Consider the following 12,591-nt stretch of genomic DNA (forward strand, 5'->3'; position numbering starts at 1 on the left):
CCCCCCCCCCCCCAGCACTGTCTCTGCGCACATCCTTCTTTGCCTTTTCTGTGGAATGATGGCTGTTGGCCCTTCCCCACACTCCTCCCTTGGGTGTTCCTTAATTCAGCCAATAAACATTCAAGTGCCAGGCCCCAGGTAAAAGAAAAGGAAAACTAATTTGAGCAACCGTGATGTGAGTACTTTAGTATACATCATCTCATAAACCCTGTGTGGAAAGGAACATGAAGCTCAGAGAGGTTAAGTACCTTGCCCAAGGCTACACAGCAAGTAGTGGAGATGGGATTTGAACTCAGAGCTGAGCCCATTTTCTGTGCTCAGCATTACAGTACTTCTCATGGATGATCATCTATGGGATGCTATAGGCTGTTTTTAAAGCAGAGGGAGGAGGAAAGGGGAGTGGGATCATGTGTGGACTGAGGGGGAAATAGTTCAAAGCTCAGGCAGCTTTCAAACCGTGAGAATGACGTGTCTCTGGGCCTTGGTTATAATGGTCCACAAAACAAACGAGGCACAAGCTACAGAGCACTGTTAAGGGAACTGTTCTTCTGTGGCCAGTGGTGATCTAGCTGGGCTCCGAGCACGTCTTTTATGAGATCACAGGTTACTCAGGAGATGGTCCCAGCAGACACTCCACACAGGGCCGTCTCGTCCAGCAGCTGCTGCTGCCTATCCCGTGGAAGGAGGCAGCCCTGAAGCCTGGCTGGCTTGGTTCAGGGTGCGTTACGCAGGCCAGCCCTCTTCCTGTGCACGGGGGGACCTGTTTGGGGGACTGGGGTGGATAAAACCCCCGATCTGTGGCTGAATTCACCTTCTACCTTCAGGCAGTGTGTGGTGACGCTGACCTCTAGGGCAGGGCTGGAAAGTGATGGTAAGGACACTGAGTATCCATAGGGTCCAGCGGCTTCCCTGCAAGGTGAAGGGATCCTGGGATCAGGTGGCTGGACCCTGCAGCTGCCAAGCCCTGTCTAGCTCCTGCCTGCAGTGGATGCGTCTGGAGACGTGTAAGGAACTGGGTGGCTGTCTGTCAGACCTGTCAGGGTGATGGCTGTTCTCTTTCCTCCTAGTGGCCTCCGAGGCCTTCGAAGATGACAACTGCAGCACCTTTGTGTCTGAAGATGATTCGGAGACCCAGTCCGTGTCCAGCTTCAGCTCGGGTCCCACGAGCCCGTCGGAGATGCCCGAGCAGTTCCCCGCAGCCGTGAGGCCCGGCAGCCTGGACCTGCCCAGCCCCATGTCCCTGTCAGAATTCGGGATGATGTTCCCAGTGCTGGGCCCCCGCAGTGAGTGCAGCGGGGCCTCCTCCCCTGAGTGCGAGGTGGAGCGAGGTGAGTTGAGCCCCCTGCTCGGGGGAGCCCGCCCCGGAGGCCGCGCTCAGGGCCTCGGTGCACATGCTGTGGTGTGGTGGCCTGAGATGGGGCCCAGCTCCACTCCCAACCTGCTTGCTTCTGTATCTGCCATCACAACAGTCCTCTTGACAAGCACCTGCTAGAGAGGTTTCTGTTTCCCAGCTGTTACATGAGTGTGACAGATTTCATCTGCAAAGATGAGGGACATACACGGTTTCCCGCACAACGAAAGCAGTAGGCAGTCCTGTGATGGAAGCACTTGTGTGATGCGGACAGTGGGGCCACACTGGGAGTCTGGAGGTTGAGCCGGCTGACGGGCTGGGGCCCAGGGGACCCTTGGAATTGTCGGTACTCACCCCGTGATCTTTACGTTTCTACAGGAGACAGGGCGGAAGGGGCAGAGAATAAAGCAAGTGACAGAGCCAGCAACCATCGGGGTCTCGGCAGCAGCAGCGGTGACAGTGGCGAGAGCCCGAGCAGCACGTCCCCCGAGGGCCAGGCCTTGGAGGACAGGATGCGGCAGCTGTCCCTGCAGGGCTCGAAGGGCAGGGACAGGGTCATCGAGGACATAAACGTGGTGCAGATCGGCTGATCGAGCCGCGGGTCTGGCCCAAGCGCATATCAATATTTAGACATGAAACTGTATGGAGAACAATTGTGCCAATAATCATTTAATATATGCCAAATCCCAAGCATTGCCTCTAAACTGCACTAATGACGTTTCAGTGAACTTGAGAGCTGAAGATGTTTCTTCTGGGTAAGAGCTCTCAGGCTGGTGTTTTTCAGCACAGAGTTGTTGCAGGTGGGCTGTTACCAGGCCCACGGCCTTTGTGGAATGTCCCCTGTCAGTGCTGTGGAAGCAGTAACCGGTTCCCGGGAAAAATCCCCAAGCCGGTAAAGGGGCCGGGGAGCTGAGCCCCAGCGGGCTCGGCGGCTGGCTCGATTGGGGAAATGGCCTTGTTCTCTCCTTTATATCCCAGGGGATCTAAAGGAAAACAGGTACACAAAACAAAACTCAAATATTCAGAACGACACCTTTTTGACCTTTTTGAAGGCTTAAAACAAAAAAAATCCAAGGATACAATTCGTTTTCATCATCTCTGGTTTTCAGAGGGGGCTTTTAAAAAAGTGAATTTGCTGGGACACCCATTAAAATCATCTTCTGTAAAAGGTCACCAAGAGCTGCACTTTTGGGGGTGGGAAAGGTGAATGCTGGTGTGGGGATGGGGGCGGGACGAGGGCAGCAGGGGCCTGTCACAGAAGGGGGTTCATGACTGTGGAAGAAAAGGTTCTATAGCGTAAACCTCATCCTACCGGCCCAGGGGACTTATTCTAAGAGAAGTGCATGGGGAATGGTTGCCAGTGTTGTTCTAGATTGACAAGGTGTTAATTTCTCTGTAGGCTGTAACTTTAAAAATAAAAAAATTATTTAAGGGTTATGCTGCACTAGTATTTCTTAGAGGAAATTGTTCCTTACAGCTAGGAAAGGGAGGAGGCACATGTTGGCAAAGGCTGTTAAATAGAAGCAATGGTGTCTGTTATGCTACATGTAAGTGTTCTATTACTGCTTTTCTTGTTTTCATGGTTACACATATTTAGAGCATTGTATTTTATTTGTCCTTTTTTGTTAAGAAAACTTAGTGTTTCTAAAAGAAAAAAAAGCAACCCCATTCAAGTTGCCCATTAAGTCTGTCAAGCTTATATATTTGTCATTTGTGTAAATCCCTTCATACTGTACTGTTTTCTCCTTTTTTAATGACTGATACAGTATCCTAATTACAAGGTTATTTTGTACTTGTCTTAATACCTTGAGTGTAATAAAAATGGCTTAAGAAAATGTCTTTCTGTGACTTCAAATAAGAAATCCTGATGTTGCCTAGATCTTCCAGACAATCCTCTTGCCATAAGGAAGAGCATGGAATGCAGTGGTCATCTGTTCTTATTTTCAGTTAAGGTCCTGGATCCTAACAATTTAAGCCCTGATTACCAGGTTTGGATTAGAATTCCACTTCTGCTGCTACTAAAGCTGAGCAGTACGGAGACGCAGTGGCAGGAAAATAAATAAAGATGAGGTACTTATGCTGGAGGCCTGGTTCTCCTGTCTGTGGCACCTGGGCATCTCCTAGGTCTCAGCCCCAGAGGTTGATTAGTGATTCAGGTATACTTGGGCACTGGACTTCGAAAAGCTCCCCGGTTGTTTCTATTCTCTTTCTATATTGGTCCAACCAAAATTAATCTTTACTTGTACATCGTGAGTTGTATTTAGAGCTCTGTTACAGAATTCAACATTACAATATAGTGAATTGTTTACATAGGTCTCCATTGGATTTTGAGGGCAGGGATTAGGTCTTAGTTTGCATCCCGTATAAGATCTTTTTAACACAAAAGGTTCAAATCATGTTTATAATAAATATACTTCTTATGCTTTAGATTTTTCTTTAAAAAGTAGTAGAAAAGTAATCCACGTAAAATATGCTAAAAGTGAAAGCACTACTTATCAAAGTGAAATCTCACTATCAATCAATCACTAGTACAATCTACCACTATCCTGAATGTAAAAGAACAGACTTTTTTTGTAAAAGTGTCAATTTTCATGCAAGTAATGAGCTCTGTTTTAGAGGGAACATACCACATGAAGTCCTCTAATAATTTCTTTAGGTTAAACTATGCAGTTTCCATAAGTATAAACAAACATTTTATTTCAATTAAAGATAATAGAAATACAAAAGAAGTTTTAATAATTAGAGATGATGAAAAATCCCACTGTGTTAATTTTTAGATCTTTAAAGTCTTGAGCATCATTCTACTCTGATGAATTTTTATGTAAACAACTGGGAATTGATACATAACAGTATCCTGGCAATTTTTCCAAACGCAACCCAATTACCATATATTAAATCCTCAATTGTATTTTCTTTAGAGTGATATTACCATAAGAACACTGAACTACAGAGCAATTTAAAAAAGACTATACAAACTAAATTGTAATGTCTTCAATGTCTCAGACTACTGCTTTCGTCAACCTGATAAAAACTACACTGATGAATATACCTCAGTTCTCTTTACATGAGTCAATGGGAGACAGGTATCTAACTTCAACAACCTTCATTCTTAAGCATGAGCATCTTCATGCTAAGTTAATTAGTATTAAAACTTTATCCTTTCATAACCTATGGGCAACAGTAAGCATTTAAAGCCATAAATAATGCAGAATTAAAATCTCATGGTAACATGATTCATTTGATAATTAGGTGCCCAGGATGTACAGCAGACTCACGACACAAGCAAGTCTACCTTAACAACATGCTCTGCCAAGAAGACAACATAACATAAATACTTCAGAATATTATCCCAGCCTACTGTTCCACTCAGTGAGTGAGTCTACACCCCTCATTTTCCTCGTCTGGTCTCGGTTCCCTCTTAGCAAGGGCATCTATCTCAGTGCTTGACTGAGCCTAATCTTTAAGCATCTACACTTTTTTGTACAATGTGGCCCCTAAATGCAAGCCCACTCCATATATACACAAAACCACGTAAATGGTACTTCTAAGTGATATAGGGTAATTCTGACTACATACAATTCTCACCACACACCCTGGCTGCAGCACCAGATTCCACAGGAATGCTTTTAGAGATTTAATTCTGTTCTGATGACTGTGTTCAGTGTCCTGGAGATCTGTGCCCTTACTTGGAGAGATGGTGTTTGCTGAGTATAAGATCCAGCTATTGCTGAGGTTTCTCTGTCACTGCAGTTGTGTTGTCTTGATGGGGATAATACTATTAAAGTCCAAGAAAAACGGTCCTTCTTGTTTAGGCAAAAAAGTACTGGGAATGATATTGTAGATCCCAGCAGGTATATTTTCTAGTTCCAGGTAGCAAAACCCACACCTATATTCAGGGAAAATGAGAACAAGGTTTTCAGGTGATGATGCCACAGAAAGTAAAGTGTAAATTAGATAGCAATCAAAATGCCAACATTACCTGTAGTCACCACTAGATTTCCTCTGAAAGCCATGGGGACCAGGGTCTCCCACCACAGAAACTGTTACAACTTCAAATCCAACACTATATTGCCTAGCAGTAAAAAAGAACAAATTATTGCTGCTATTAAGTCGTCTCAAACACATACCCAAAATAACTATATACCTAAAGTGCAGATGGACTATTAAATCAAGTACATGCTTCTAAAGCTTCAGTAGGAGGAAACAGCACTCAGACACATGCATACTATTTTTACTCTTAATTACAGAAAACACCATTTATGTTTTTAAACTGATGCCGTAAAGATTAACATTTTATTAAACTTACTTTAGAAGAGACTATTTTTACCACAGGCTCTGAGAGAATAATGTTCAATTTAAATGATATAACAGTGTATTAGGCAGAAAAAGAACAGGAGAGGACCCTGAAATAAGATCTAAATTTACAGAAATAATTAGCGTATGGTACACATGGCATTCCAAATCAGTAGGGAAAGGATTACTTATGTAGGTGGTGATAAGGTGACAAAAGCTTAGAAAAAAAATTGTTAAACTGTATTTCACACCAAATATAAAATACATTCCATATGGACTTAAAAAATGTAAAAAATAAAACCATAAAAGAACTAGAAGAAAATACGGTAAAAATTTATTTGATATTAGGGTGAGAGTGCCTACCCACAGCAAAATAAACCAAAAGAAACAGATCTGATTATAAAGAAAAATTTTTTTCTATGTGAGAAAAAAAATTAATCTGGGAAAAATACCTGCAAATATGTGAAGGAGTTAATACCTTTACATACGTACCCTTATTCACGCTTACAATTAAGAAAAATGTGACAAGTCCAACAGAAAAATGGTCAAAAGACATGAATAAATATATGAATAAAGGAAAAAATACACATCGTCAATAAACATTTTTCCATATTCAAGCTACATGGTAATGAAATACAAAAGGGCAATTAGGTACCTTATTTTACTTATCAAACTGGTAAAGGCTTTTAAAATGACGTGGAAAAATAGCTTAGTCTTATCTAAAGGATTATTAGTTTCTTTCGAAATAGTCTGTAATTACAGGAAGGCAAAGTTAAGCCTAGTTTTATTTAGAAGCTAGTACTATTTTTATTTGTATTCTCTGTATCTTTTAAACCTTTTAAAATTGTGAAATATAACACAGTGCACATAAAACAAATATACAGCTTAACAAATAATTCATAAAGTGAACAAACACCTGGGTTACCACCACCTCAGTCAACAAAACCCTCTTGGCACTGCAGCAGTCCCCGTGTGCTCCCTTCTGATCACCGCCTCTGTCCCCCAGAGCTAACTTGCCTGGTGATCACTTTCCTGCTTTGTCTATAGTCTGACTACGTAAGTGTGCATCCTTCAACAATAGTTTAGTTTTACCTGTTCTTGACTTCATACAAGTGGAAGTCAAGAACAGGTAAACAGTCACATATCCTGTTATGTGGCTTCTGTCGCTCAGCCTTGCTCCCAAGACTTACCCATGCTGTGGGGAGCTGTAATTTATTTTCATTGTTATGGTAGACTCTATTACTGTAGGACTGTTTTATAATCTTAAATGCCACTGATGAACACTGGCTTTTCTAATTTTTGGCTCTTACACAATTTATTGGCCATTTGGATTATTTCTCTTATGACATGCCTATTCAAGTTTTTGTTTGTTTTTATTTTTTAAAAACTGCAGACTTGGGACTTCCCTGGTGGTCCAATGGTAAAGAATCTGCCTAACAATGCAGGGGACACGGGTTTGATCACCTGGTCAGGGAACTAAGATCCCACACGCCGCGGGGCAACTAAGGCCACATGCCACAACTACTGAGCGTGTGTGCCTCAACTAGAGAGCCTGCGTGCTGCAAACCACAGAGCCCACGCGCCCTGGAGCCTGCGAGCCACAACTAGAGAAGAGAAAACCTGCACACCGCAACTACAGAGAAGCCCACGCGCCGCAATGAAAGATCCCACATGCCTCAACGAAGATCCCGTGTGCCGCAACTAAGACCTGATGTAGCCAAAAAAAAAAAAAAAAAACTGCACACTTTTTTCTTACTAATGTAGGATATTTACAAATCTTTTTATGTGTTGTGTCTTAAGTCTTTCCTTATCCTGAGGTTCTTATCTCCTGTATTAGTAATCCACCTGGAATTGATTTTTACATTGGATGTGAGACAGGGGTCTAATCACCTTTTTGGTATGTGGATATTAATTATGCCAGCACCATTATTGAATGGTGCCCTTTCCTCACTCCTCTTTAATCATAAATTAAGTGTCCACACGTATATATATTTCAAAACCTTATTCTGTTCCACTAAACTCATTTTTAATATAACATTATTAATTTAAGAAAGTTATTTATCACAAACCTTGGTCCTCTTAGCTCGATCAGTAGTGGCCCAGTTTTCTCTATATGGAATTGGTAAATGGGGTTATTTTTGTGAGTCTCTTGGAAATTTCCACATCCTCCGGCACTCTGACCACTCCACTTTCCATTAATCTAATAAGACAAAGCTTTTGTATTAACAAAACTTCACATTCTATAATTCCATTTTAAAGACAAAATTCCTTTGTGCCTTAAAAAAAAGAAAAAAGAAAAAAAAAAAGCAACTCTCCACCGTGGCTGCATCCTCTCTCTCCAGGCTTTATTGCCACCAGCAGCCAGCATCCCTCTCCAAGTCAGCCCGGCTACTTTGCTACTCTCAGCCCTGTCTCCAACTCTCAGCCTTCAAGTCTGCCCTGCCAAGAATTCTCCCTAAAATCCTCTTCCACACGTCCAGCCCGCCCTGCAGAGTCAATCTCAAATTCTGCTTACGGCCTTCCCTACTGACCAAGGTTTGCATTAGTCTTCTTTCTCTGAATTAATTTTTTTCCCACAGAATCACTTAACGGTGCTCACTGAAGAGCTTGTATTCCAACCCAGACTGGAGACTACTTACATTTCCCTTGTAGTCCTGTCAAGTCCCAGAATGTTTTTACTTTGTAAGAAATTGTTAAACATGAAAAAAAAAAATGAGAAAAGGAGAAAAAGGAAAGGGAATTCTAAGATTTCGATGAGATTATGACCCAGAGAAAAAATTCTCTTACCTGCTTTGATATGGTGTATGGTGAAGGAATCTTTGAAAAAGTAAAGCTGCATGCTGAGTATACCTAGAGTTAAAAAAAAAAAAAATTATTATAGTGATAAAATTTATGCTTATAAAAACACTAAAGTGATGAAAGAATGTTTTGGAAGACTAAGAAGTTAGTTGGCATATATAATAGTCCTGATTCTGTAGGCAGCCTGGCATCAGGGCAGGAATAAACAACTGCGGGTTGGGCAGCTAAGGCTCTGTCTGCTGCTAACTGTATGACTCAGGACATACCACAATCTCCCTAGGCCTTGGCTTCTACATGTGAAGAATGAAGGGGTGGAAGCAGCTCCCAAAGTCCCTTTTGTCACTAAAAATCTATTCAAATTGAGCTTGACTGATCTACGACAAACAAATCTATGCAGAACAAAATTACGATGACCTTCCCAGCTACCTGAGAGCCATGTTTATAGGCAATCGATTTCCTTTCACTAAGTTCAAGGTCTTCTTTTTTAATTCAATAAAAGTATTATGTAGACTAAAGGAGCTTTTATTGCTCTGTGAATTTATTAGTCCAACATACTAAATTACCTCAGGACTAAACTACTACTCTAAAAACTAAAATGTTCAGTCAAAATGTTATTCAAAATAAAAATTTTACCATTCAAAAGCATTATTTTCTGCATGAAGCATCATCATAATTTAATACTGAATTGTTATACAGATAAACACACACTCAACAATATATAGATCAATCTTTATAAATAAACCTTTTTTGTAGATAATCCCACTTACAAAGCAAAGACGTTATGTACTTTCTATTATTGTTCTGTCATGTTGGTTTACTTACCCGGACTGTGTAATGGATTGTGTTCTGTTTTTCATACTGAGAAACCACTAATGTAAAGGTATGGGTCCCAGGTGTGGTTAGCTTTATCTTAGTCAAATAATGAGGGCTGTTAATTCGAATCCCATCAATGTACGGAGGTGGGTCAGCTGCAAATAAACAAGTAGGTTTACAGAAGACAGGACTTTATTTTCTTTAGTTTTTAAGTTTTATGGTTGATGTAGGAAAAATAATTAAATGGATGGACATCCCCTTAATTAATTCATCTTTAAAATATAATGTACTAAAGAATTAAATTTCAATTTAAAACTTTACAATTAAGCAGTTTAAAACTTTAAAATGAAATAGTTTCTAATAAGTAAAAAGAGATCTTTTGGAATACATCCAATGAGGTATATGATAATCCCTGCTATTTGCCCTATGTTTTATTTTTCTCTCCTGGTAGAGGATTTTAAAATCAAGATTAACTTTTTTTCTTTTAAGGAAATTTTTTAAAAAGATACAAAGAAGTAAACATATATATATGTTTATATATAAACATATATATAAAAGTAAACATATATATGTTTATATATATATATATATAAACATATCTATTTCCCACCACTCAGAATTAAATTAACATATTTTTTGTCATACTAGCTTCTTTATAAAACAAAGTTCCATTTAACCACCACCCTTAATATTCCATTCCACTCCGATGGATTTGATGGGCATCCTTTCAGACTTTCTCTCTCTCTCTCTCTCTCTCACACACACACACACACACGAGCATGTATCTAAAAAAACAGACAGTATATGTCTTATCTTTCATTTTTCACTCAAGTTTTTGAGATCCATGTTGATCTACATAGATACAGTTTATTCCTTTTAAATCAATGTGTACAGTATTGTATGCCATCATATGAATAGGACATATTTTATCTATACTCCCCCATCTAGTTATTCAGACAATGTGAAGATTTGGATTATTTCCAATATTTTGCTATCACACACAATGCTGCCTATCATATCCTTTCACAGTCTCATGAATTAAGGCTGATACAATAAAATCATTTCATGCATGTCAATTAAGTCATTTAAAATCAATGCTATATCACTGAGGTCATTTAGGAACACTGAATATTTATAATGTAATCTGTAGAAAAAATTTTAGCATCTCAAACAGGTAATAAGTCTCTCAAGCTTAGAGGTGGTGCGATCTAGTGTGAAGGGGAAAAGAATGGGCACGTCTGTGGTCCTGAAAGGTGTGACCTATGTCTCAGTTTACTCTCCTGTCAGATGGAGAACAGTCTGATTTACCTCAGAGTATTGTGATGAAAATAAAACTAGAAACCAGAAAGTATCCTGAAATGGCAAAGTCACTATGTGTAAGAGAGGAAGCACTATTTTTAAAAAAATCCAAGTACAAAGAGTAACAAGGTGTTTGAAATTCAAAAGCCATGTTAACATGTTAATGCTAGGAATATACTCACAAAATTTGTGCTTTTTTGGTTATATAATGACCAACATGAAAAATGGAAAATTTAGCTAGTTTAACTTGACATTTATCATTGGACCTACCGTGTGCCATGCACATGCCAGAAAACCTTGGGATACCCTCACTGCAGCATAATGGGGAAGAAGGCCATGTTTTCCTATGATCAAGCAAAACGAAACTGGACAAAACCACTTTTGATCCTATCTCTCCCATCAGTGCCATTTCTCTGCACAGCCTTCTTGAAAGAACCGTCAGTGATTGCTTCCTTACCTCAGGCCCTCCTCAATCCACTCCACCTGGTCTTCCAGCCCACCTCTTGCCAACTCTGTGCTTGTCAAGGCCAAAGATGCTGCCAGGGCACTAGGTCCAACAGTCTCTTCTCTAGCCTAATCTCACTGGACCTCAGAAATGGCAATGGGTGGAGATGTCCCCTCTTTCCTGCATGGAGTATTTTCTTCCCTTGGGTTATGTGAAACCTTACTCTGCCTCGTCAGGTACTCTGTTCAAATTCTTCTCTGGTAACTTGCCCTCTGCTCAACCGTAAGATGCCAGAGTCCAAGGGCCAGGTGCTGGGTGTTTGTCTCTGAACCTACAACTCTCTCCGTAGGTGATTTATATACAGTCCTACCTTCAAATGCCTTCCTTATCCCGACTCCTCGTCTGTACCTGCGGCCCTACCCTTGTCCCAGAATTCTGCTCAAAACCCCAACCGCCTACTTGGCACCGTCACTTGGAGAGCTAACAGGGATCTCAAATTTAACAAAACCAAAAATTAACTTTTGATTTTACTCCACAACAATTCTGCTCCCTCCCCTGCTCCCACCAACATTTACATCTCAGTCAATGTTACACCCTTCTATGGCTCAAGCCCAAAACACAGGAATCATCCTTGACTCCTCTTTGACCACACATTAACCCAAGTCCTGACAACCCTAACCAAGCCCAAATCTGTCCACTCTCCATCTCCACTTTAGCACCCTCAGTTCAAACCACCGTCACTTCTCACATAAATAAAATCACCTAATTGGGTTCTCTGCTTCCATTTTTTGTCCCCTCCAATATATTCTACAAAGAATTTTCTTAAAAACAAAAAATCAGATAATGCCATTTTCCTGAGTAAGACCCTCCAAAGATTTCCCATCGCACTTAGAGCAAAATCCAAACCCTTTCCTGGGCTGATAGACCTCCTGTGATCTAAGCCTGCATACTTCTGACCATTTCTGTGATACCACACTGCCCAGGCCTCCTGGCCTTTCTTCTGTTACCAGAAAACACCTATCTTTCCCTCATTTTAGGGTCCTTGCACTTGCTGTTCCCTCTGCTTATAATGCTTTTACCTCTACTTCTAATGCTTTTTCCTCTACTTCTTTGCATGACTGACTCCTGTTCGTGATTTGGAGTTCCTCTAATCCTTTTTTTTTTGGGGGGGTACGCAGGCCTCTCACTGTTGTGGTCTCTCCCGTGGCGGAGCACAAGCTCCGGACTCGCAGGCTCAGCGGCCATGGCTCACGGGCCCAGCTGCTCCGCGGCATGTGGGATCCTCCTGGACCGGGGCACGAACCCGTGTCCCCTGCATCGGCAGGCGGACTCTCAACCACTGCGCCACCAGGGAAGCCCTATCCCTTCTTAAAGAGGCTTTCCACGGCCACCCAACCAAAGTAACCAATGTGACCCTATGCATTTCTTTACAAATATGTGTCACTATCAGGTCTTTTTTTTCTTATTGTTTGTCTCCCAAACTAGAACATTTTTTTCATTTTTTAAACAGCTCCTATCATGAAATGATAAAAATTTTTTTTTAATGTGAAAGCAAAATGGTCTCAACCCAGTATGTTAATGCCTTAGGGAA

General features: G+C 41.1%; 2 protein-coding genes across 2 annotated transcripts in view; one reads left to right on the forward strand and one right to left on the reverse strand.

The window, feature by feature from the left end:
* Positions 1 to 1,941, forward strand: part of SH3BP5 (SH3 domain binding protein 5) — an 86,825-nt gene extending 84,884 nt beyond the window's left edge. The window contains exons 8-9 of the mRNA XM_007470640.1: positions 1,068 to 1,328; positions 1,730 to 1,941. Of these exons, the coding sequence (XP_007470702.1) occupies positions 1,068 to 1,328; positions 1,730 to 1,941 (473 nt within the window). The remainder of the gene's footprint in view (positions 1 to 1,067; positions 1,329 to 1,729) is intronic.
* Positions 1,942 to 4,021: 2,080 nt separating this feature from the next.
* CAPN7 (calpain 7) overlaps positions 4,022 to 12,591 on the reverse strand; it is a 37,522-nt gene continuing 28,952 nt past the window's right edge. Inside the window, exons 17-21 of the mRNA XM_007470641.1 lie at positions 9,266 to 9,411; positions 8,432 to 8,494; positions 7,714 to 7,844; positions 5,331 to 5,423; positions 4,022 to 5,237 (exon numbers count right to left, since the gene is read on the reverse strand). Of these exons, the coding sequence (XP_007470703.1) occupies positions 5,093 to 5,237; positions 5,331 to 5,423; positions 7,714 to 7,844; positions 8,432 to 8,494; positions 9,266 to 9,411 (578 nt within the window). The 3' untranslated portion in view covers positions 4,022 to 5,092. The remainder of the gene's footprint in view (positions 5,238 to 5,330; positions 5,424 to 7,713; positions 7,845 to 8,431; positions 8,495 to 9,265; positions 9,412 to 12,591) is intronic.

Source organism: Lipotes vexillifer, unplaced genomic scaffold (assembly GCF_000442215.2).
Source record: "Lipotes vexillifer unplaced genomic scaffold, Lipotes_vexillifer_v1.1 scaffold418, whole genome shotgun sequence".
Lineage (NCBI taxonomy): Eukaryota > Metazoa > Chordata > Mammalia > Artiodactyla > Lipotidae > Lipotes > Lipotes vexillifer.